The sequence below is a fragment of the Scyliorhinus canicula genome, chromosome 2 (assembly GCF_902713615.1).
Source record: "Scyliorhinus canicula chromosome 2, sScyCan1.1, whole genome shotgun sequence".
Classification (NCBI taxonomy): Eukaryota; Metazoa; Chordata; class Chondrichthyes; order Carcharhiniformes; family Scyliorhinidae; genus Scyliorhinus; species Scyliorhinus canicula.
Window position 1 is genome coordinate 199406417 of NC_052147.1, and position 26835 is coordinate 199433251.

The 26835-nt window shown below is 42.7% G+C and overlaps 1 protein-coding gene across 1 annotated transcript in view; it reads right to left on the reverse strand.

Annotated features, from left to right (window-relative positions):
* Window positions 1–26835, reverse strand: part of mtx2 (metaxin 2) — a 140393-nt gene that overhangs the window by 16410 nt on the left and 97148 nt on the right. Inside the window, exons 4-8 of the mRNA XM_038789326.1 lie at window positions 21864–21936; window positions 15856–15932; window positions 15345–15437; window positions 15109–15147; window positions 9798–9923 (exon numbers count right to left, since the gene is read on the reverse strand). Of these exons, the coding sequence (XP_038645254.1) occupies window positions 9798–9923; window positions 15109–15147; window positions 15345–15437; window positions 15856–15932; window positions 21864–21924 (396 nt within the window). The 5' untranslated portion in view covers window positions 21925–21936. The remainder of the gene's footprint in view (window positions 1–9797; window positions 9924–15108; window positions 15148–15344; window positions 15438–15855; window positions 15933–21863; window positions 21937–26835) is intronic.

The window sequence follows — 26835 nt, forward strand, 5'->3', positions numbered from 1 at the left end:
AGGGTTTACTCCCAAATAGATTTTCTCGTCCTGAGCAGGGGATTGATCCCGAAGGTGCAGGATGCCGAGTATTCGGCCATAGCAATTTCAGACCATGCTCCGCACTGGGTCGATCTGGAGATGGGGGAGGTGCGGGACCAGCACCCACTGTGGCTTCTGGATGTGGGGTTGCTGGCTGATGAGGAGGTGTCTAGGAGGGTCCGGGGAAGTATTGAGGGGTATCTTGAGACCAACGACACGGGGGAGGTCCGGGTGGGGATGGTTTGGGAGGCTCTGAAGGCAGTGATCCGGGGGGGAACTGATTTCCATCCAGGCCCATAGGGAAAGGAGAGAGAGGAGGGAGAGGGAGAGACTGGTGGGGGAGCTCCTGGATGTGGATTGGAGGTACGCGGAGGCCCCGGAGGAGGGGTTGCTGGGGGAACAGTGTAGCTTGCAGGCCAAGTTCGACTTGCTGACCACCAGAAAGACGGAGACACAGTGGAGGAGGGTGCAAGGCGCGGTATATGAGTATGGGGAGAAGGCGAGCAGGATGCTGGCGCATCAGCTCCGCAGGCGAGATGCGGCTAGCGAAATTGGTGGAGTGACGGATAAGGGTGGGAATGTGGTGCAGAAGGGGGCAGAGGTGAACGGGGTCTTTCGGGACTTTTACGAGGAACTGTACCGGTCGGAGCCACCGGGGGGGGGGGGGGGGGGGGGGGGGGGGATGGGGGGGGGGGGGATGGAGAGCTTCATGAACAGGCTACGTCTCCCAAAGGTGCAGGAGGAGCTGGTGGAGGGGCTGGGGGCGCCGATAGAGTTGGAGGAGGTAGTCAGGGGGATTGGTCGGGGCCGGATGGGTTCCCGGTGGAATTTTATAAAAAGTATGCGGATCTGGTGGGACCCCTGTTGGTGCGAGCCTTCAATGAGGCATGGGAGGGGGGGGGGGGCTTTGCCCACGACGATGTCACGGGCGCTGATCTCTTTGATCCTGAAGCAGGATAAGGACCCCTTGCAGTGTGGATCATACAGGCCAATCTCACTCCTCAATGTGGATGCTAAGTTTCTGGCGAAGATCCTGGCCACCAGGATAGAGGACTGTGTGCCAGGGGTGATACACGAGGATTTGTCAAGGGAAGACAGCTTAACACGAATGTGCGGAGTGCGGAGATTGTTAAATGTTATTATGATGCTGGCGGTGGAGGGGGAGGCGGAGATAGTGGTGGCACTAGATGCAGAGAAGGCGTTTGATAGAGTTGAGTGGGGGTACCTGTGGGAGGTGCTGAAGCGGTTTGGATTTGGGGAGGGGTTCATCAAATGGGTGAGGTTGCTTTTTGAGGCCCCGATGGCGAGTGTAGTTACTAATGGAAGGAGATCAGAGTACTTCAGGCTCTACCGTGGGACCAGGCAGGGGTGCCCCCTGTCCCCCTTGCTTTTTGCACTGGCGATAGAACCTCTGGCTTTGGCGCTGAGGGAGTCGGGGAGGTGGAGAGGTCTGGTGCGGGGTGCGGAGGAACATCGGGTATCGTTGTATGCGGACGACCTGCTGCTGTATGTGGCGGACCCAGAGGGAGGTTGCCGGGGGTGGTGGATCTGTTGGCTGAGTTTGGGAGCTTCTCGGGCTATAAGCTGAATCTGGGCAAGAGCGAGGTATTTGTAGTGCACCTGGGTGATCAGGAGGAGGGAATTGGGAGGCTCCCGTTTAAGAGGGCAGTGAAGAGTTTTAGGTCCCTGGGGGTGCAGGTGGCCAGGAGTTGGGGGACTCTCCACAAGCTTCATTTTACCAGGCTTGTGGAGCAGATGGAGGAGGAATTCAAAAGGTGGGACATGATGCCGCTATCGCTGGCGGGTAGAGTGCAGTCCGTCAAAATGACGGTACTCCCAAGGTTCTTGTTCCTTTTTCAGTGTTTGCCCATCTTTATCCCTAGGGCCTTTTTTAGGAGGGTGACTAGCAGCATCATGAGCTTTGTTTGGGCGCATGGGTCCCCGAGGGTGAAGAGGGTCTTCTTGGAGCGGGGTAGAGATGGTGGGGGGTTGGCGCTACCCAATCTCTCGGGTATTATTGGGCGGCCAATGTGTCGATGGTGCGCAAGTGGGTGGTGGAGGGGGAGGGGGCAGCATGGAAACGGTTGGAGATGGCGTCTTGTGGAGGCACAAGCCTGGGGGCCCTGGTAACAGCGCCGTTGCCGTTCGCTCCTACGAGGTATACCACGAGTCCGGTGGTGGCGGCTACCCTCAAGATTTGGGGGCAGTGGAGGCGACATAGGGGGGAAGTGGGGGGCTCGATGGAGGCTCCGCTAAGGGGGAACCATCGATTTGTTCCGGGGAACATTGAAGGAGGGTTCCAGGGTTGCACAGAGTGGGCATCAGACAGCTGAGGGACCTGTTCATTGATGGGAGGTTTGCGAGCCTGGGGGAGTTGGAGGAGAAATTTGGGCTCCCCTCGGGGAACATGTTCAGGTACCTGCAGGTAAAGGTGTTTGCTAGGCTGCAGGTGGAGGGATTCCCTTTGCTTCCCGCGAGGGGGGTGAGTGACAGGGTGCTTTCGGGGGTCTGGTTCGGGGATGGAAGATATCTGATATCTACAAGGTAATGCAGGAGGTGGAGGAGGCGTCAGTAGAGGAGCTAAAGGCTAAGTGGGAGGGGGAACTGGGGGAACAGATCGAAGATGGGACATGGGCTGATGCCCTGGAGAGGGTTAACTCTTCCTCCTCATGTGCGCGGCTTAGCCTCATCCAATTCAAGGTGCTGCACCGGGCCCACATGTCCGGGTCTAGGATGAGTAGGTTCTTTGGGGGCGAAGACAGGTGTGTCAGGTGCTCGGGGAGTCCAGCGAAACATGCCCATATGTTCTGGGCATGCCCGGCACTGGAGGAGTTCTGGAAGGGGGTAGCGAGGACGGTGTCGAGGGTGGTAGGATCCAGGGTTAAGCCAGGCTGGGGACTCACGATTTTTGGGGTTGGGGTGGAGCCGGGAGTGCAGGAGGCGAAAGAGGCCGGTGTTCTGGCCTTTGCGTCCCTAGTAGCCCAGTGGAGGATCTTGCTACTGTGGAAGGATGCGAGACCCCCAAGCGTGGAGACCTGGATCAATGACATGGCGGGATTTATTAAGCGGGAGAAGGTCAAATTTGCCCTGAGAGGATCGGTACAAGGGTTCTTTAGGCGGTGGCAACCTTTCCTCGACTTTCTGGCTCAGCGATAGGGTACTGGGTCAGCAGCAGCAGCAACCCGGGGGGGGAGGGGGGAAAAAAGGGGCCTTGACTATGTTTATTTAATTTGAATTTATTTTTAAGTTCTCTTGTTGTTTATTGGGTTGGGGGGGGGGGGGGTGGAGGGGTGTGATACATGCGTTGTTACGGTCTTGGGGGTTTTACATTTATTATGGGGTTTTATTGTTGCTTGTTATTGTTTGTTGTTATATTTTCTGTAAAAAATTTCAATAAAAATTATTTTAAAAAAAACATTTATAATTCTGAATTCACCAAATGAGCAAGAGATAGTCTTTTCATGGCAGAGAGAATAGCAGTACACCTGCTTTGTCTGGCTTCAGCTCCAACACTGAAAACGAAACTAAAACACACCCTGCAGCAAACAGCCTAAAACAAAAGTAAAAAGCTGACAGACAGCCCAGCTCCACCCAAGCTCTGACATCACTGAGAAACACCCATTTCTTAAAAAGGTACTTTTTAAAAAACATCCATTTCTTAAAGGTACTCTCACATGACACCTACCCCCAAGAAAAAAAAATAAACCATCAACTTCCAGATGGTTTCATTTTTCACCTTTTCACTATCCTTTAAGAAATGCACACAGTAAATATACTTTTTTGTTTCCAAAAAAACAACACACGCAAACAGGTATAATAATATAGTTCATTTTTTCCCCTTCTTCTTCCTCCAACTGAAATCCTTCTCGATTGACAGTCTCTTTGAACAAGGAGGTCTCTGCATGATCCATCCATTTCTCTATGCCTCGGCATGTCTCTTTAAAGTCAGATAGTTTAGGTGGGGGGGGGGGAAGGGAGAAATGTGTATATGTGTTTATTGAATATGCCGGGTGTTTATCTGTTTAACCTTTTTGTAGTTACTGGGGGGGGGGGGGGGGGGGGGGGGGGGGTTGGTTTTGGGGGTTAGTGTGTTTTTCTTTTTTTTGTTGTTATTTTCTGTTTTTGATATTTTTTTGAAAATCTCAATAAAAATTATTTAAAAGAAAAGTCAGATACTTTAGTTCAATCTGTTCACAGAGTCCCTTGTAATTCTCCAACGCAGGAGCATTGGTTATCACAGCTTTCAGGCCGTCAAATGTCCGTTGAAAGTCCGCTGTCCACTGAAATATTTGACGTTTCTTCAGCAAGTCCATCAGTGGAGCAATCACGTTACAAGCCATTTGCACAAATGTTCGATCAAATCCACTCATGCCAAGAAATCGCATTATTTCCCTTTGTAATGAGGGTATTGGAAACTCCTCTAACTGTTGTCTTCACATCCCATGTGACCATTGAACCTGTCTGATGTATGGCCAAGGAAAGTGACTTGGGCTTTTCCAAATTCACTTTTGGCTAGGTTTATCACCAAACCCGCCTCCTGAAGTCGATCGAATAACTCCATCAGATGTTTTAAATGTTCTTCCCATGTCTGGCTGAAAATTTACCAGATCGTCGATGTATACCGCACAATTGGTAATCCTGAAACGACTTTGTTAGTTAGCCGCTAAAATGTGGCTGGGGCGTTTTTCATTCCAAATGGCATAACTTTGAATTGGTATACACCATCTGGAGTCATAAAAGCTGAAATCTCCTTTGCCCTTTCAGATAAAGGTACCTGCCAGTAACCTTTAAGTAAATCCATATTGGGGGCAGCACGGTGACCTAGTGGTTAGCATAACCGCCTCACGGCGCTGAGGTCCCAGGTTCGATCCCGGCTCTGGGTCACTGTCTGGGTGGAGTTTGCACATTCTCCCCGTGTCTGCGTGGGTTTCGCCCCCACAAACCAAAAATGTGCAGAGTAGGTGGATTGGCTATGCTAAAATTGCCCCTTAATTGGAAAAAATAATTGGGTAATCTAAATTTATTAAAAAAAAGTAAATCCAGTTTGGAAATAAAAGCTGACCGTCCCACTTTCTCAATGCAATCCTCCAAATGTGGGATAGGATAAGAGTCCGTTCTTGTAACTGCATTAACCTTTCTACAGTCCCCACACAACCGTTGGGTACCGTCTGGTTTAGGTACCATCACTATGGGTGAGCTCCACTGGCTGTAACCCACTTCAATTATGCCATTTTTAAGCATACTCTCAATCTCTTTGTTAACCTGTGCCAATTTTAAAGGGTTAAGTCTGTATAGATGTTGTTTGATTGGAACAGCATTTCCCACATCTACATCGTGTATAGCCATTTTAGCACTTCCCAATTTATCTCTACAAACTTGCCCACATGATATCAATAACTCTTTCAGGTCAGTCTGTTTTTCCTCTGGAAGGTAACTCAACAATTTATCCCAATTTTTAAGAACATCCTTGTTTTCCAATTTAATTTGAGGTATGTCAAATTCCAAGTCATCTGGATTTGATTCGTCACTTTGAGTTAGAATCATTAAAACCTCCTCCTTTTTCTCTCCTTCCCTTTCAAAGTACCTCTTAAGCATATTCACATGACTCACTCGGTGAGTCTTCCTTCTGTCTGGTGTTTTTACCACGTAATTCACCTCACTTAATTTCCTTTCAAGCTGATAAGGTCCACAAGACCTTGCTTTTAAAGGTTCACCTACCACTGGTAACAATACTAAAACGTTATCTCCACTGGCAAAACTAAGAACTTTGGATTTCTTGTCCGCTACCCGTTTCATCACACTTTGTGCAACTTTTAAAAATTGTCGAGCCAATAGTCAAAAGATATTGATTCCCATTTTTTGTTTTAGGAAGCGGTCCTATGCAATCAATTAGTACCCTTGTAAAAGGTTCCTCAAATGCTGGAATGGGTATTAAGGGCACTGATTTTATCACTGCTTAAGGTTTCCCTATCAATTGACATGCTTGCCAAATTTAACTATATCTTTATGTAGTCCAGGCCAATAAAAATGTTTTTGTATTTCAGCTTGAATTTTCCTTATTCCCAAAAGACCTCCCACTGGTACCTCGTATGCAACTCACAACACCTCCTTTCTATATACTACCGGCAATACTACTTGATGAACTTCTGCCCACTTTTCATCTGCCTGCATATGTAAAGGTCTCCATTATCTCATCAAGACATCACTTTTACGGTAATAACACTCTGGTATACACTCAGATTCCTCTTCTGTATATGCTTTCTGATACACCCATCTTATTTCTATCTCCTTTTGTTGTAACTCCACCAATTTTCCTGAACTAAAAATATTTACCTCATCCTCCACCTGTTCTTGTCCTTTTTCAACCATCTGATCAAAAATCGTCTCTGATAATTGCACTTCACTTTTATCTTCACTCTCTGATTTCTCCTCTTGTCTTAACCTGTGGCTTTACGACCTTGTTACTACAAAATCCGGAAAAATTGCAGGATATCTGTTCTTTAACACTCCAGTTGTCTGATTTTCCACTGGCTTATCGACCACAGTAGGCATCACTCCCACCTGCGATCCAGCTATATCATTACCCAAGATAAACTGTATTCCTGGACAAGATAGTTTCTCTATTACTCCTACTACCACTTCACCACTCTTCACTGGACTTTCCAATCTTACCTTGTGTAATGGAACACTACTCCTCTCACCCTGAATTCCACATATTACCACCTTTTCTGGCAACATTCTTCCCAAACTACATAACTCCTCATCTCTTACCATTAAAGACTGACTAGCTCCCATATCTCTTAAAATGGCGACTTCTTTACCGGCTCCTCCTGATATACATGAGTAAACTTTACCCACGCAAGTAAATTCTTTAAAGACATCTGGCACCTTCTTATCAGTCACCTCTTGATCAGGCTGTACAATCTTTTGCATCTCCTTCGCTTCACTTGGGCTTTCCTTTACCACTTTAACAAATCCCACTGTCTTATCCTGTTTTACCACATCAGCTTCCCCAGTGCTTTTCTTTAACCACCAACACTGTGACTTTGCATGGCCTAGTTTATTACAGTGAAAATATTTGATATTTTTCATTTCCTTTCCACCATCCTGGATTTCTGTTTTAGTCTGAGTTACACTCTCCTTATTATCTCCCATCAGATCACCTTTACCGTTACCACTCGAGTATTTCTCATGTCTCCAGTTTCTACCCTTCACAGGCTGAAACTGATGTCGGAAACCAAGTTTATGAACTAATTCATAATCATCTGCCATTTCTGTTGCTAATCTCGCAGTATTAACCCTCTGCTCTTCCACACGAGTTCTCACTACATCAGGAATTACATTTTTAAACTCCTCCAAAAGTATAATTTCTCTGAGAGCTTCATACATTTGGTCTATTTTTCAAAGCCCTTATCCACCTATCGAAATTACTCTGCGTGATCCTTTCAAACTCCATGTATGTTTGACCAAGTTCTTTCCTTAAATTTCTAAACCTTTGTCTGTAGGCTTCAGGCTCTAGTTCATATGCACCCGAGATGGATTTTTTCACCTCCCGATATGTCCCAGATAGCTCCTCCGGTAGTGATGCAAACACTTCACTAGCCCTACCTACCAGATTTGTTTGAATCAGTAATACCCACATGTCCTGTGGCCATTTCATTTGTTTAGCTCCCTTCTCAAATGAAATGAAAAAGGCTTCTACCTCCTTCTCATCAAACCTTGGCAATGCTTGGGCATACTTAAATAGATCCCCACCAAGCCTTTGACTATGATGCTCTTTCACACTATCCTCATCACTATCATCCAACTGTACATTTCCCTTTATGTCTGCCAATTTTAACTGACTGTCATGCTTCATGGCCATTTTCTGAACTTCAAACTCTTTCTCTACCCTTTTCCCTGATCTGCATCTCCCTTTCTCTTTCTTTTTGTTCTGCTAGGGCTATTCTTTCTTTTCTTCTCTCTCTCTTTCTTTTTCCTCTCTCTTTCGTATTCAAGCCGCTTTAATTCTTTCTCATGTTCCATTTGTTTAATTTGCAACTGAATTTTTGCCATTTCCAATGAGTCAAACTGTATCTCAGGCAACTTTAAGTGCTTAACCACCTCCATAATTACCTCATCTTTTCGCATTGTGTCAGATAATGGTAACTGCAATGTTTTTGCCAAATCTAAGTCAGTTTTTAGTCTCTGTCCATAAGGTACTGCGTGTGACCGCCTCCATCCCCAAAAACTTCAGAGCCTCTGAAAGAGCCATTGTCCACAATACAGTCCCTACTTAAACAAAATACCAGACCTGAAAAGCAATCACAATATGCTCACCCCTCACTGTCTTTAAGTTCACTCAGCCAATCCAACAGATAGACTTTGATCCTCCTCGAGCCCCCAATTTGTTATGGGCCAGGGTTTAGAGAGCTCCAAAGACCAACAACTTTTAATAGATTGTGGTATGGGGAGCACACGGCCCACTCTACAGGGGTGGTACAGCAGAAATGGAAACGTATTTTTTAAAGCAAAACAATGTTTATTCTATGAACTCAGGTTAACCTTTTTAAAACATAGTGAACATCTTCGCAATCATTAATTCAAATACAACCCTCAAAGAATACAACACTAAGTAATCCTTAATAACTTCCCAAACAACATCCAGAAGACAAAAGGAACACCTTTTCACAGAAGCACATCAGGTTTACATTCACTACTGAAAACATTTATAATTCTGAATTCACCAAATGATCAAGAGATAGTATTTTCATGGCAGAGGGAACAGCAGTACACCTGCTTTGTCTGGCTTCAGCTCCAACACTGAAATCGAAACCAAAACACACCCTGCAGCAAACAGCCTAAAACGAAAGTAAAAAGCTGACAAACAGCCCAGCTCCACCCACACTCAGGCATCACTGATGAACACCCATTTCTTAAAGGTACTCTCACATGACAGATTTAAGTAATAAACTGTCAGATGTGTGCAAGGCAATAAAAAGTTTCACAGTAGATTAGCTGCCAGGGCCAAAGGCTATGGTATTTAATCAAAGTTCTGGAGCAGTTTATTACTTTATAATAGAGCACTTCATAAAGTCAAAAAGCAGGAGTAAATTTAAAATTGTAGCATCCAATTTGCTTAAGTATATTTTTGTTAGTCAAGATATTGTCACTTTCTTGGACTGTGGAGACTAACAGTAGGTTATGTTACCCAGTGTGGAACTCTTAATTTTAACTGAGTAGTGTATTTTCCAGAATTAACAGTCATAATATAGAACCGAGTTTACAGCAATCGCTTAATGTAGTTCTCTGTTGCGTTTAATGTAGTTATTTAGTCTGGTATACCCATTTTCTCTGTCCGCTTTCATTACAAATTCAGATTTTGCAAGCGAATGAGTGAAGAAGTGGTGGGGCCAGGAAGAGAGAACAGTTGGGCCCAGTCAACGCCAGAGGCATTTTCAGAGAGCCGGAAAGGACAACGTACATCAATCTACTGGAGTTTAAACTCTGCAAGCAATTACAGCGCACACGTGTGCCAGAATTTCCTCAGGGTCTGATGCACAACACAGACGTATGCCCATATTTCATTACTCTGGACATCGGAAGATTCGGGCTAATGGATCAACATCAAATTCGAGGGTAGCCCTAAAATATTGGTTCTATCTTGCTGAATGTAATTCATTTTAAAATAGCTTAATGCAACACAAACTTTTGATTACAATCAACTTGGACTAGAGTTGGAAAACAAAGTTGTAAAAGCAAAAATGGCAACACTGGAAAAAAAAAATATGACTGACCTGTTTAAGAGATTTTCCAGCCCATCCAATTGCCTTCATCTTTCGTCTTACTTCCCATTGCTTCTGATAGGCCAATATATGGTTTAAAGGCCATGGATATGGTGAACCATATCTAGAACGAGTTATCTTAAATCAAAAAGTTTGATTCATTAAAGGTCTTTAATATTACACCATCTACAAAATATCAAGAAATATCCAGTTGATCCTTAATTGGAGTGGTACACCATTTATAGGTAGCAACAACATTGCCTTATCTTGAAAATGTAAATGAATCAGGTAGCACCAGCTCAACCAGACGAGACTCGACTTCTCATTCTTCCCCCCAAGAATGTGTTGAGTTCAATTTTCTAACATCTTTGCTTTATTTATCATTAATTTCTACGTTACTAATCACTTGCCAGCCTAATGAAAGCTTATTGTACTATGGTGCATACATAATAGCAATCACACAATTTCTTGTTAAATTTAACAAATGTCTACCTGGGGGTGCAGGTTGCCCAGGAGTGGGGGAGGCTTCGCATGTACAACATCTCTAGTTTGGTGGGGTGAGTGAAAGCCGATCTGGCAAGATGGGATGGTCTCCCTGTGTCACTGGCGGGTCTGGTACAGGCAGTTAAAATGAATGTGTTGCCGCGATTTCCGTTTATTTTTCAATGCCTACCAATTTTCCTGCCAAAGGCTTTTTTCAGGGAGATTGAGGGAAAGATTACCTCGTTCATATGGGGAGGGAAGATGGCCAGAGTGAGAAAGGTGCTGCGACAGAGGGAAAGGCAGGCAGGGGGTTTGGGTCTTCCGAACCTGATGTGCTACTACTGGGCGGCAAATGTGGAGAAGGTGTGGAGCTGGGTCAGAGGGGTTGATTCTCGGTGGGTCACAATGGGGGAGAGTTTGTGCAGGGGGTCATGACTGAAAGCACTAGCAACAGCGCCGCTCCAGATAGCTCAGGGGAAATACTCAGCGAGTCTGGTAATAATAGCTTCATTGAAAATCTGGAGGGAATTTCGCCAACACTTCGGGTTGGGGGCAGGGTCAGGGGAAATGCCAATTCGGGAGAACCACAGATTTGAGCCAGGGAGGTGGGATGGAAATTTTCGGAAATGGGAAGAGAAGGGGATTAAGACGCTAAAAGATTTGTTTCTTAGGGGTCGGTTTGCAGGATTGAGGGAGCTGGAAGCGAAGTATGGGCTGGAGCAGCGAGAAATGTTTCAATACATGCAGCTTTGAGATTTTGCCAGAAAGGAGATACAGAGCTTCCGGGAGGAACTGGCCTCCACATTGCTGGAGAAGGTGCTGACGACGAGGAGACTGGAGAAGGGTGTAGTGTCAGCGGTGTACGGAGCTATTTTGAAATAGGATACGGCACCACTGGAAGGGATCAAAGCAAAATGGGAGGAAGAGTTGGGAGAGGTTATAGAGGAGGGGGTCTAGTGTGAGGTGCTCGGGAGAGTAAATGCCTCCACCTCATGTGCGAGGCTGGGGCTGATACAGCTGAAGGTGGTATACAGCGCACAACTCGAGGGCGAGGATGAGCCGATTCTTTGAAGGAGTAGAAGATGTGTGTGAGCATTGCAGGGGGTTGGGGGAGGGGCGCTAATCACATTCATATGTTTTGGTCCTATCCAAAGCTAGAGGATTACTGGAAGGAGATTTTTAGGGTAATTTCCAAGGTGGTGCACGTGAAACTGGACCCGGGTCCCCGGGAGGCCATATTCGGGGTGTCGGACCAGCCAGAGTTGGAAGCGGGTGCGGACGCAGATACCGTAGCCTTCGCCTCGTTGATCGCCCAAAGGCAGATCCTGTTGGGGTAGAGAGCCACCTCTGTGCCCTGGCGCGGCGGGGGGGACCTCTTGGAATTCTTGACTCTTGAAAAGGTTAAGTTTGAACTGAGGGGAAGGACGGAGGGGTTCTACAATTCATGGGCATTATTCATCGTGCACTTTCAAGAACTGGATAACATCAAACATTAGTTGGGGGGGGGGGGGGGCTATGCGTATTAAGGGTGACTATGGATAATCCCCGATTCCTTTTTGTCATTTGTTTATGTAAACATGCAAGCTGATGTTTGGGGGTTGGTGGGAGGATGGGATCGTTGTTATTGTTATGGGGATTGACATATTTGTTGCTGATTATTGTTGGTGGGTGTAATTTCGGGAGAAAATGTGAAAAAGGAGAATAAATGTGTCAGTTTTCTCTACAATAGGATGTCGCACTAAGTCAGCTGGGAGAGAAATGCTAATTTAACAAATGTCTTTGATTGCAGCGTATAGCTCACTTTTGGAGTCTGCAAAAATAATTCCAAAAATGGTGGTCAGCTTATGCACCAAGTATAAAACGTGAACCACTGGTGAGTGTGTGTGTGGTCACCATTTTGAAATGAGGAAAAAACCATTATACCAATAATTTATGTTAAACTAACGTGGCACAGTTTATTAAATGAATTAATTGTACAAAGATACCTTTAGCCACAAAGTGTTTTAAAACCGTCACATTCGTGGTCTTTGGCACCTGATGCAAAGAGTTCATCAAATTCGTTCCAATTCACTTTCATTTTTGCATCATCATAAGGATCCAAACTCTGGATCAGATGCAGCACTTTCTCTTTCAGAATGATCCCTCCTCAACAAATCGTCTTCCTCGCCACACACTGAATTGGATATTCCGATTCTAGATGATCTGATAACACTTGGTGCACTAATAGCATCCAATAACTTGATAATGAAGCCACACAAAACATTATGTGAGGCAGCACACATTTCCACATTAATGTTTTTTTTTCTTTTGTTAAAACGTTCACTTACACTATTCGGTACGAAAACGATCATTGAATGGTTTTGGTTTGCTGAGGTACGCATCCAAAGGTTGAACGATGAGTGTTAGACCCCAAGGCATTACTTAGCAGGCACCACTTGATCTCATTGCTTCTATAAGATCTTAATGTGGTCCACACTAATAAACAGCATTTCTTGTGTAGACCACCGAGAAGCCTATTCTACACATTATCGATCCATAAATTCATTCCATCGTCATCCACCCAACCATTCACATGACAGGCACAAAGATTCCTCCAGGGAACCTTACTTTCGACGTGTGCTCTTTTGAGAATTACTACAGACTTTAATCTGGTCTTTTCATCTCCTTTCATTTTCACTAGAACTGTTTTCGAAGTTTTCCACTCCACAGCTCAGTTGCTCAGCATACTGAAATTCTGTTTCCTCCATGTTGCCAATGTGCCTTAATTAGTACTCTTAGAATCATAGAATTTACAGTGCAGAAGGAGGCCATTCGGTCTATCGAGTCTGCACCGGCCCTTGGAAGAGCACCCTACTTAAGCCCATGCCTCCATCCTATCCCCATAACCCAGTAACCCCACCTAACCTTTTTGGACACAAAGGGCAATTTATCATAGCCAATCCACCTAACCTGCACATCTTTGGACTGTGGGAGGAAACTGGAGCACCAGGAGGAAACTCAGGGAGGCACGGGGAGAACATGCAGACTCCGTACAGAGTGACCCAAGCCGGGAACTGAACCTGGGTCTGGAAGCTGTGAAGCAACAGTGCTAACCACTGTGCTACCGTGCTGCCCTTGCACTGCTGTCTGATAATGAATTATAGACAGGATATAGAACAATTGTTAGAAACTGGTCATTTTGGCATTGTGGTCTTTTGGTAATCTGAGCAATCTTGGTCTTCTGCCACAACACTAGACTATTTAATTCCATAAAGCAACTACACCAATTAGCTGATCTAAAATATTTGCTAGACTTAGAGTTTGATTTGGCCCATTTAAATGCATATATATTTTTTGAAGGTTGTGATATAACCATTTTGAGGATTTTTGACAACTCTTTCTGATACCTGCTTCTCAAGATCAGGCTAGTCCTGGTCCTTGTTCTGCTGGCGCCTTTGGTGTTGAGCATCTTCTTCAGAGCAGAATACTTATTTTTCCCTTCTTGCACCAGTTTTTCATTAACACTGACTTATCTCGCTGAGAGACTGTTATTTGATGAGTTAGCAAATGTTACAACTTCTAGGTTGAAACCAACTCTGTACTTCATATGCTGGAGGACCCATTTAAGTTTGTCACATGCCGGCAGCACGTTGGCACAGTGGTTAGCATTGCTGCCCACGGCGCTGAGGACCCGGGTTTGAATCCCGGCTCTGGGTCACTGTCCGTGAGGAGTTTGCACATTCTCCCAGTGTCTGCGTGGGTTTCACCCCCACAACCCAAAGATGTGCAGGATAGGTGGATTGGCCATGCTAAATTGCCCCTTAATTGGAAAAAATAATTGGGTACTCTAAATTTATTTTTTAAAAAATGTTTGTCACATGCCATTTCATGCAGTCTGCTCGGTGTCTTAAACTCCTGCTTATTCTCTTCACAACACAGCCGGTATCGCCTGCTTTGATACCATACAACGATACAGAGTTTCAGGTGTAAAACATGCATTTCTAGGGTGAAAATTTGAGGCCAACTACTAAGAAAACTACAGCATTGCATAACTGAGAAGGAAGATGAGGGTCAACTTATACATCAAGGGCATACGAAAGCATATTTTTTGACAAAGAAAACATGGGATCACGTTATATGCTGGGTCGATTTACACGCCACAATCTATAGTAACTTGTAAAAATTACAAGAAACTTTGGTCTAATCATTTTTGAAATTGATATTGATAGTGAATGAACTGGGGAACAGTAGTATAGTGATGTTACTGGATTAGTAAACCAGGGCCTCGATTAATGCTCCAGAGACACAAGTTCAAATTCCATCATGGCAGATGGAAGAATGTTGAATCAATTAATTATTAAATTTTTAAATAAAATGTTAATCACATCAATAATGGTCATGAAACTAGTGGATTATTGTAAAAATCCATCTGGTTAACTATGTCCGTCAGGGAGAAAATCTGCTATCTTTGCCCAATCTGGGCGCCATGTGAGTCCAGACCCACAATGTGGTTGACTCTGAAGTGTCACTGAAAAACAAGCCACTCAGATGTAGATGGCTCAGCACCAGCTGCCCAAGGCAGTTAGGAATAAATTCTGGCCTTGAGGACAATGTCCACATCTCAAGAACAAATACGAAATATAGATTCTTGAGGCAATGCAACTTTGCACTCCTTGATCCTTTCAAAGCACACTCACGGATAATCAGAATATTGCATAGCTACCCTGTATTAGAACATTTGTGAAAGCAATGCACCAGAAATGGAACAAGTGCAAAATCATTGCTGTGGTACTAAAGTTGACACAAATGTTGATGCATGCCCATTTAATTAAATTGTTCTAAATGCAGACAGATTTCCCACCTTTGCAGATGTGCCATCATCACACCACTGTATGTAAAGCTGCAAGGTAAAACATATCGACAAAAGTTAGTCAAGAACTAATCACACTTACGATTGCAAATTGCAAAAATACACAAACATGACAGCTTTAGTTGCAATCTTTAATCATAGGAACATAAAAGACTAGCTGGGCTGTTTGATATGGGTTTACAATATTTTAAAAAACAAGAATATAGTAAGCATTTGACCTGGCATACCTCTGCTGTCAACAGCATGTTATTCACCAGTTCTGTATAAGCTTTCATTTCAGCCTTTTGAATTTCATCCAGTCCATCACTGAGTGAGTGACCCTAAAGTGAGAGATTATGCAAATACAAGAGTCAACAGTACATAAACTCAATGCAGTCAGATAATAATTACCAATACTGCACAGAAACAATTAATTTCCTTTTAATTAACCTCATTACCAACCATACACGAGTTGTGCAAAATGAAAATCAAAATAGTTCTAATATCTGCAGATTGCACAATATAAACTTGGTTCACAACATCATCCTTGAACCTTAAGAGTACAATACTAAATTATTTGAACATAAATTAGGAAGATTCATGGACAGCATTACACATTCATTACACTGAAGAATAAATAGAAAATACCAAAAATGGTAATAAATACTAAGATATAGATTTTCAAATCAACACACTTGCCTAAAAGTGGCATTTATAGCTGCAGTAACAAACTAGGCTAACAGCTGAACTTTTTCTTACCTTGGCTTTTGCAAACTGTACAATGGGGCCAAGTTCTGATACAACATGATTACCCACATGTATAAATGGGGCCTTGCCTAATGCAAAACAAAATCACAGGCTTGTTACAACAATTTTATAGTGGAAATGGAAAAAATTGTCAAAACAAATAACAGGGTGAAATAGATTAAAGCAAAGAATATTACTAAAAAATGTCATGAAAACAAAAACCAGAGAGAAACAAATGGTAAACTAACGGGCTCAATTTCAAAATATATACTAACACAAATACATATCCTAGGAAAAAGAACAATGCAGCACTTCATTTGATTTTCTGTTTGCTATTTTAAAAATGTACTTTGTGCTCTGCATTTGGGCTCATTTTGCACAGCAAGAGCGTACTTTTTATATTCAGTCAAACCCAATAGTACACAATTTTTCTAGGATGAAATCAGTACTGATTATGAGTTCACCCTTCAGAGTCCATATGGCTCAGTTAATCACTGAGGCAATAGTGGGAGATGACAAAGTGGTCAAAGGGCTTCCATTTTCTTTCTGTTTACAGTGCCATGTGGGATCCTCTAATACAAGGATTCATTTATAAAGTCTGTCAATACTAGCTATCCAGCAACTCATTTTGAAATCAACCATTAGCAATGCTATCATAACAGCCCAAAAGGAAAGTGTGATTGGGTACCATTAGTTATGAATAAGTGCAGAATTGGGTATCAATTTAAAAAGAGTTTTATAATAATATAATAATCTTTATTGTCACAAGTAGGCTTACATTAACACTGCAATGAAGTTACTGTGAAAAGCCCATAGTCGCCATATTCCGGCGCCTGTTCGGGTACACGGAGGGAGAATTCAGAATGTCCAAATTATCTAACAGCATGTCTTTTGGGACACTGGGGAAGTTGGGGAAGCATTCATTCCTATTCATAAAATTCAGAAAAGTAGCATCAAAATAGTAAACGCAGCCCCAAAAAGCTGAGAATTCAAAAACAATGGCTGAGATTCTCTGGCCTCCCAGCGGTGTGTTTCCCGGTGGCAGGAGGGAAGCTAAACTCCTTTTCATCTAATTGAACTTCCGTATTTTGCTTGATGACCCACAAGTCGGTTTGTTTTTTGAAACCCAGTGACCTCATGGATGACATACAAAAATGCAGTAATTTTGTTTAAAGCTGCTACCTGTGCACATTGTTCGCAAGAGCAAAATACTATTTGTTTCTGATTGGTTTGGCTTCTAAAGCTCCTGCTGCTCATGTCAGACAACCCAAATAATCACCTTAAGAACTACAAATATTAAGGATACGCAACAAATGCAACGTTTCAGGGCATTCTTGGGGAATGATGTGAAATAACACAGCAGCAAAGCACCAATTTTAATCAGCAATGATTTGCAAACAGAACTTAGTGAACACTGAAGATCAATATTAAATGCTGATCATTGACATATGCCAATAATGGTCACTTGGGAGAGATCCCAGAAAATAACCAGAGTCTATAAAATCAGAAAGCAGTGAAGTGTCAGTATTATGAAGGGATAAGTAAATATAAAGCTTTAAACTGTCAGGTATGGTAACAAGTCAAACATGTGAGGGAATAAAATAATTAAATCACTGTTCTGAGCTAATTCTGAACAACAAAGTATTTTAGTGAGGGGAGAACTGTGAAAAATGAGGCAGGACTCGAGAGGAAAGCATTTTCAATTTTTTAGATGATAATCAAAAAATGGTAAAAACATTTCATTAAGTACTTTGCATTGGTCTTTATTAAAGAGAAAGATATTGGAGGTGTAATGAATCCTGAACTAATGAGAGAGAGGAGTGATATTATGATGGCTAAAGCAGTTTTTAGGTAAATTAGTTAAACTAAAGAAATAATAAACATCAGGGCTGAACAGGATTCATCGTCGCAACATGCCACTATTTTGAGATCTTTGTGCCATTCTGCCATTACCCTCAACAAAAACAGTTACATCATTATTAGAGCTCCGCCCCAGTAAAATCAAGGGTGATTACAAACCTGCTGCAGTTAAGCCAGTTTTCAATTCAATGCCACTTAGATTTAGAAATAATGGTCTAAGTGGTCTGGCAGCAACATGATTTATTGCACCAAGATTGGATTTAACCTTCCGGTTGTTAAAAATAGATCACTGTTGTTAAGATTGAACTAGGATCTTTGAGAATCCACTTCCTGCACCTGGGCTTTTCAATATGAATATTGACACACTATATTGTACGTCCATGGTCCATTCAATTCACCAGATCGTTTTCAGAATTTAAATGGCTACTTCATTGTTTTCTCCACAGTGCTCTACCTCAGTAAATAAAACCAATCAAGCTGCAAGCGTATATTTTCTAATTAATTCACTGAATAATTACAATTGTTTTAAACAGTTTAAAATAATTTGCTGTACATGTGCCGAACATTTCAAGCCCATCAATTCGGAGGAAAGTCAGCATGCGATTGTGTAAATTTATGCTATCCACAAAGATTTGCAATCTTTCGTGCCATTCAAAACAAAATCATGTTCAACTTAAAAATTCAAGGTTAGTTTGGGCTAGGGAGTGGCCTGAATTCATAGATCACACACTGCAGTAAAACTGGCAGAAATTTGAAACTTCAAAAGGGATGCATTTAAGAATTCATTCACTGACACTCTCCAGTAGTCTGAAATGGTGACAGCACTTCAGTTCTTAGATCACCAATTAATGACAGATTACCTGCCAAGCTCACTGTGGCATATTCCAATTAGAGAAGCAGCAACATTCGAGGGCATTAGCAATGGCGAGATTGGTGCACTAGATGGCAAGATTTGAATTCTTGTTTTCACAGGAAAGTCTGGGGCTTTATTCCAGGGCTCTATTGATTGTGATTATGTATTAGAGGATTGGAAAGTGGTCAATATAATGGCATCTTTAAAAATGGAGACACAGCTAATCCAGGCAATTACTACCTAGTTATCAAACATCAATTGAAGAGAAAACTTTAGCCTCTATAAAATTATTTTGTATCTAGATAAAGGCAAAATCAAAACAGCCAGCACGGTTTCACAGAACATTGACAACCTGGTCAAATCCTTTCAGAAGGTAACAGACGTGGTAGGTGGTGGAAATACAGTGGGTATTATGCACATGGGATTCAAAAAAATATTTGACAAGGTACTTACAGAGGAGATTTCCAGAGAAGATCCAGGTGTATGGAATTGGGGAAGGATAGCAAAGTGAATTAAAACAGTTGTGAGAATAGAAGAGGGAGTAAAAAGCTGTTATTAGGGGTAGCTGAAAGTGGGTTGAGTGTTCCACAAGTTCATCAGGTCACTACTGTCATTGTATGCATCAGTGATCTAGACAGGCTTAGAAAGGTTGCAGTTGAAAGTTGCAATGGTACCACAACAGAAGGTATAGGCAATTATTTAGAAGACCAAAAGGATAATACAAAGAAACAAGTTTAAAAAAAAAAAAATGGCAAGTGGAATTTAATGTCAGCAAGTGTGAGGTGATGCATTAAGCTCTATGGTGTCAAACAGCAGAGAAATTTGTGGGTACAGGTTCACTGGCCATTAAAGGCAAAACTTCAGGATGATAGCACTGTAAACGAAAGCGAATGGGATTCTACTGGGAAGTTTTTCTTTAGGTTTTAGCACAAAACATGTAGAATATAAAAGCCAAGAGGAGATAATGAGCCCATTAATACCTTTTTTTGTTCAGTCAGGTGTTAAAATCTGCTGTCATAGTAACAGTAGATGGTACTACCTATGATAGTTCAGAGTGTTAGGTAACAGTTAAGTAGCCTGCCAACCTCCAGAAAGTGCCAACAGCTTCAGGTGGATGAAGGCCCAAAAGGAGAATAGAGAAGGGCGTGATGGACAAAAGGCAGTCATAGAATTTAGAGGGCAGAAGGAAGCCATTCATTCCATCGGGTCTGCATTGGCCTATAGAAAGAGCACCCTACCTAAGCCCATGCAGTAGTTCTAACCACTGTGCCACCATGCTGCCCAAGAGGTGGATGCTAATCCTGGAATTACCTAACAGCATCCACAGCCTATAAACTGTGACTCAGCTGCACTGTATACTAAGTTAACAAAAGAGGAACCAATAGACAATTCAAAACAGAGAGTTTAGGTTATTAATACAGAAGCAAAATACTTTGGATTCTGGAAATCTGAAATAAATACAAAGGATTCTAGAAATCCACACCAGGTCAGGCCCCTCCTGAACCCAACCAATTGTATTATTTTGCCTGGTATTGTTGTCAACTGTAATGTTACATGGTACTAAGCGGAGATAAGCTAACTCAACACAAATAAAACCTGGGGTCTTCCTGGTCACTATGACTCTATAGCACATAAAGCAATACGCACCCTATAAGCACCCTATAAGCAATTGGGGGAAGCCTGTACTAATTCTACTTCTTTAGTATCTCTCTCCAGAAGATTGTCCAATTATGAAGACTCGTAGTTTTTCAAGGCATGCCTTTTCAAGGCATCTGTCAATGATGTTCTTAAACCAGTTGATCAAGAACGTGATAACAGATCACCTTGTCTTCACATTCTCATTTTAAGTTAGGGGCGAAAACAGCAAAATAAATTCTTCTCAGTTAGCCAGCTGGGATTACAATCTATTATCGGGGTCCCAATGAGCCATGAAACAGCATACTACCATAAGAATGTGACCCTTTCTTAGAGCATTTATGAAATCTATATTCAAATTAATTATTTACTTGATATGCAAAGTCACTGATACAAGTTAACTTGTACTGTCATTAAAATAATTGTGGCTTAAAATGTAAATGTGTTCAGTAGTCAAAACAGATTTAAAAATTAAAATATGAAATGCTAAACATACTGTCCAAAGTGATTTTTAAAGAATTAGCCAAATGTTCTCAGTCACCCTTTTAGGGCCCCTTGTACAATGTAGTATTTCCCTGTTGTAACAGTGGGCAGCTGATTTGCTCTCAGGTTTCTACCCATTGCTGTTCAATAATCACTTCTAGGAGGTATAGTTAGGATGACTGCATCTTCCAATATTCTCTTCCTTTTTCCATCACCTGGTGCTATGGAATTATAGGTGCACTGCAGTAAAATACTTCTCTCTTGATAGCTCCCAACAGTAAATATGTATGAAAATATTCAGTGTATTATTTTACCCAAACTTAACAGAAACACTAGTCAAGTTTTTGCAGAGGAATACGCAAATTATGTTTTGTTTCATATCTTGAAAAGAAAAAGATAAGGAAAAGTGTTATACTCAAATGCACAGAACCTGCTGTTAAGGCCAGTTCATATACAGTTCACACTAACAGCAGGCTCTGTCGTGCTTCTTTTGAATAGATTCATTCTTCACTGCCTTCACAGGCAGCCTTAGGGTAATAGATGAGGTAAAATGTATGAACAAAAGCCTCATCTGCATCCATACGATAAGTGTATCACAAAAGAGTTGCAGGTCTCTTTGAACATAGTGATCTCTGAGCTTTTATTCATATGTGTTCCGGCACAAAGGAAACCCCAATAAAGGCCAAGAGCATCACATAGACACTGCTAAGATCCAAATGTCAGTCTTAGGAATTTTGAATCGATCCACCATTTAATCTCCTTTTTCTTTACTTGGGCAAGTATAAATAATGGCCAGAAGTAAACTTTGCTATAAAAGATAAACTACATATTTTATATATATATATATTATGTATTTTTTTTAATTGATAGGTATACATAGCATTTATAGTTATTTGCTTGAACAATCATTCACAGTGGAATAATGTATGTAATGTGCTACTTTGCATACAAGGTCATATCACCAGATTATCCTAATTCATACATCTCTCAATTAAAATTCCGAAACAATTGCAACCGTTAGTAATCTATTCCTCAAAAAAGAAGGTTGAGAATGAAAACAATGTAAAAGTGTATGAAAAAAATAGCTCATGACCAGTATTGTGCAGTTTATAGACTGCAGGATTAGATATGTTGCCATGGCATCAAACAAAACAAGCCCTCCAGGAATTTAATTCAGCTTCAGACTTACCAGATGGGGACATATACTCTGAATTTGCCCTACAAACCACCTGGACTGGCAGATTGCACATCCGCAGAAATGCCTGAAATACAGCAACATTTTGTCATGAAACTAACATTTCAAAAATATAGATTATACCAATTTATGCTCACACTGCAATATGGAGAAATAAAACAGCAAACATATCTTTGGCCAGCAGAGGTGGAACTTATCCAACTGAAAAATGATTTTCCCCTTCCCTCCCATACAGACATATTTACAATTCTTAAAATACTTAATTCATGAGATTTGTGTTAACCATGCACATTTGTAGAAATGAGTCTAATGTAAATATATCAATGATGAAGAATGTTTTTTTTTTAATTAAAAGAACGAATTAGTCAAAATAATGGAACTATTCGCACAGGAGTGAATGGCCTCCTTGCTGTAACCATTTTTATGATCTCAAGAAATATTTTCAGCTGGTAGGGCAGGGAAAAGAGGTATTGTGGATTTTGTTTGATATTTCTATAGTACAAAAAACACAGCAGGTAACATTAACATTAGGTTACCATGGTCAGATTTTACTCTAAATGCTGCATGATGTTTAGTTAGTTCCATAATCATAGAAAATATTATTGGCACCGTTTCAATTTAAAAATATAAAGAACTGTACATAAGTGCTGTGTTACTTCATTTTCTCTTCATTAATTTTTCCAAATGCAATTCAAAACTAGCAACGGGAAAATCCAACTGCAAAGTAACAGAAATGTGGATGTTTGATACAGCAAATTTATCATTATTTTGCTTGGCACACATGGTGAGGGCCTCCCCAAAGAGTTACAAAAGCATAATGTTAGAGACAAACAATTTGTTGGCACTTTGCCTCAAGTGTGCAATGTTGCCAACCTTCAACCATATTTCAATTTTTCCACCAACCTTTCGGTGCTCTTATGAAAGCAAACTGTATTCAAGGTAACTACCCTGAGGTAAACTTTACAACTGTGTCACCAGGTTGCTTGCTGCTGCTGTTACAAGGAGAACTGCTTGAGCTGCGGTGTATTTTTGCACCAGCCAGCCAGCTGACTGCATTGGCCTGGAGTGGCTCACTGAGAATGGGGTCTTGTACTAAACTGCTGACATGGAATTCTCAGGATATTTGTTTTTTTAAATAAGATAAATGCATTGTCAATTTGCTCTCTCTAAAGAGTAGGAATTAGATTATTTTTGCTTCTATACTGTAGTACTAGAAACTCTTCATATTTCTTCTTTTAGAGCCTTTGTTCGCATATCAGCAAGTAAAATCACAAAGAAGTAGGCGTGCAACTTTATTACTGTGATAAGTGGGATATTTGCTCGATTTCTCCTGTTCGCTTTGTGCAAGCTGACAGGACGTAACCAGTAATAACCAAATACTGGAATATGCAATAGCATCAGCACTAAGGGTGTGCTAATCAATGTTCAGATCCCCAGAGCAGAACAATATATGGTTACCTAAGCAGGTACTTTAGGGGAACTGATGGATAGCAAAGGAAAGCAGGGCAATCAGCAACGGTGTGGCAAAGATACACTGAAGGTTCACAAAATGCAGTGCAACATGGTTGCTGACACTTGGGCAAATCCTGACCAGTGGCAAATGCCAATGGTATGTTCAAGGAAGAGGAGTGAAGAGCTTTCAACTGCAACACCATGCTAGCATGGAGTCAAGATATCAGGGAGGGAAGGATTAGCAAAGTCAGAGGGATCAACACGAGAATTATTCACGAATATGGTAATGTAGGGTGGCACGATGGCACAGTGATTAGCACTGCTGCCTCACGGCGCTGAGGACCTGGGTTCGATCCGGCTCCGGGTCACTGTCTGTGTGGAGTCTGCACATTGACCCCATGTGTGCGTGGGTCTCACCCCCACAACCCAAAAGATATGCAGGGTCGGTGGAAAGCAAATTACTGTGGATGCTGGAATCTGAAACGAAAGGGAAAATGCTGGAAAATCTCAGCAAGTCTGGCAGCATCTGTAGGAAGAGAAAAGTGCTAATGTTGAGTCCGTTCTGACTGTTAAAGCTGGGCTTTGACAAGGAGTCATCGGACTCGAAACGTTAGCTCTTTTCTCTCCCTACAGATGCTGCCAGACTTGCTGAGATTTTCCAGCATTTTCCCTTGCAGGGTAGGTGAACTGGCCAAGCTAAATTGCTCCCGAATTGCTCCTTCTTCTCTCGGGGTCCAATAGTTTTAATTTTAGATTACTAGGCCTCACTCACAAATACTTTACTGCCCTTCTTCTTTCCCCATGCAACAGTTATTCCCGCTGACACCTCTCCCCTATTCAGAAGTGCTTTACTAAGCAAGCAGGTAGACCAGAAACAAAAATCTTATCTGCTTTACACAGCATCTCTTAAACAACAAAAATGAATGCAAGGCATCGAGGAAATGTTGGCTATGTCTAAGAGGGGAAAGCATTCTGATTGGCAAACCAATCCAGAAACACTCAAAACACAATTGTTTAAGCATATCCCTCCACTCCAATATTTACCCGCCAGAAAAATCACAACATAAATGCACAAAGTTGAACAATTCTAAGGAAAAAATACAAAACTTAGCAATAGATGTTGCAACATTTTCACCAGCTGCGCTTCCACAGGCCTATTGTCCAGAAGCTCAGACTTTCTAATCCATTCTCCGGGTTACGAAGCTTGTCCTTGACATGCTCTCTCTCTACACTAACCCTGTAGACCTAACTGCTGAATTAAGTTGCCGTCCCTATCTTTCAAGCCTCTCTCCATCCTGTTTTTTATCGCAAACTTTGGTGACCGCTATAATGTATGGACAGATGTAACTATAGTATTCAACCTGGAGTGTAGGAAAGTAGGAAATTCAGCACTGTACCATTTTAAGTTATTTGGAAATAATTAAAATGCAAAATCTGCAATCAGCTGAATAAAGGAGAATGCGCGTGCTGGAAATTAGAGCTAGTTTTATGCAACATCAGAACAATTAGTGGTGGTGGATGCTGCCTCATCCGGGATGATAACAACCATTTCAACTGGTATTTTAAAAATATGATGAACACCTGATGCATAAGACACAGATTGTGAGTACTTTATGCATAAATGACCGCCCAGGGGCTTCATCAACCTAAAAAGGATTGGGGGTCAAATGGTCTCAAGGCAGGACTTTATATGTTGACCTTCAGCACAGTGGTAAGTCATCCACATGATGCCTCATAGTATAGGTAAGCGAGGAGTGACTTCCAGAGGTGGCACGTTGATGGAAGTCGAACGTTGGGTGGCTCCTGCTCAAGGCTCAATTTTTGGAATTTAATGCCTGGTCCAAGTGGCAGTTTTTGGATGAGCTGGTGCAGGAAGACCCAAGGAAGGAGGGGAAATGTCAAAGAACCAGAAAAAAGCCGTCAGGAAGAAAAGGGTGAGCGAAGAGTTGCCATCGAGCGAATGAATCAGCCCGGCTGCAGGAAAGATGGCGGAGGTGGGGTCGCTGGGCGGGGCTGCACCCTTCACAGTAGAGAAGATGCCCGAATGATGGCTGGAGAGTTCGAAAAACAGTTTGCCAAGCATATGGTGGTGATGCAGAAAGAGATGATGGCAGCGATGAAGGTGCTGGTGGATGAGGAGGTGTTGAAGACATTGGCCGAGAACAGGAGCAAGGAGAGAAGTTGAAGGGGGTGGAGGAGGCTCTGTCGCAGCACAGTAAGCAGTTCACCTCAATGGGCGAGGAGCCTGCGGAGGGTGGTGGAAGTCAACAAAGGACTGCAAGCTATGGTGGAGGACCTGGAGAACAGGTCAATGGGGCAGAATTTAAGAATTGTGGGCTTGCCCGAGGGGGTGGAGGGCCTGAGGCTGACTGAGCACTTTGCGGAGATGCTGGCCGAGTTGCTGGGGGAAGGGGAGGAACCCTCCCGGTATGAACTGGACATGAGCTCAGGCCAAGCCGAAGGCGAATGCGCCGCCAAGGGTGGTCATAATTTGTTTTCATAAATACCACGTTAAGGAAAATGTCCCGAGTTGGGCGAAAAAAGGCTTGAGGTGCGATGGGAAGGAGTTGGCTTCGTATATCCAGGACGTAACCGTGAAGCTGGTGGGAAGGCTGGCGGCCTTCAGTCTGCTGAAGGCGGCAATCTACAGTAATGGTGTGAGGTTTGCCGTGGTCTACCCAGCAAAGCTGAGGGTGACCAAGAACTGGAATGACTTCTACTTTGAGACGGTGGAGGCTGCGGAGGCGTTCGTCAAGGCTGAGGGACTGTGGTGAAAATGAGAGCTGGGACTGCTGTTTGGCTTTGGACAGAGGGAAGGGGGTGAAAAGCTGCATATAGATTCATGTCTTGTCTGTTGGTTAAGGATGTTGATTTGTTTTGTACGGGGGATGGGAATGGTTGGGAGTTTCTTTTTTTGGGTTGGTTAGTGGGGAAGGATAGCGTACCCTGTGGTATGGGTACAGCGGGTAGGAGGTTCGTGAACTTTGGCGTGATAGCGGTTTTCTGGGGTGTGTTTTTTTTTGCACTGGTTTTGTTTGTTTGACTTTTGTTTTCAGGAACTGGACATGTGGAAGGGGATTGGAACAGGAGGCCTGGGCAGGGACCCGGGGTTATGACGATGGCGGATAGGAGGGGCTGGGTAGGCAGCACGGTGGCGCAGTGGGTTAGCCCTGTAGCCTCACGGCACCGAGGTCTCAGTTTCGATCCCAGCTCTGGGTCACTGTCCATGTGGAGTTTGCACATTTTCCCCGTGTTTGCATGGGTTTTGCCCCCACAACCCAAAGATGTGCAGGATAGGTAAATTGCCCCTTAATTGGAAGTAATGAATTGGTTTCTCCTAAATTCCAAAAAAATAAAAAATAAAAAATTTTAAAAACCAAAATGGATGGGTGGGAGGCCCCGATCAGAACAGTAATGTGAAATGTGAGGGATTGGGGAGACCGGTGAAGAGATCGAGGGTATTTAAAGAGCTTAAAGGCTGATGTGTTGATGCTGCAGGGAAGGCGGTGAACCA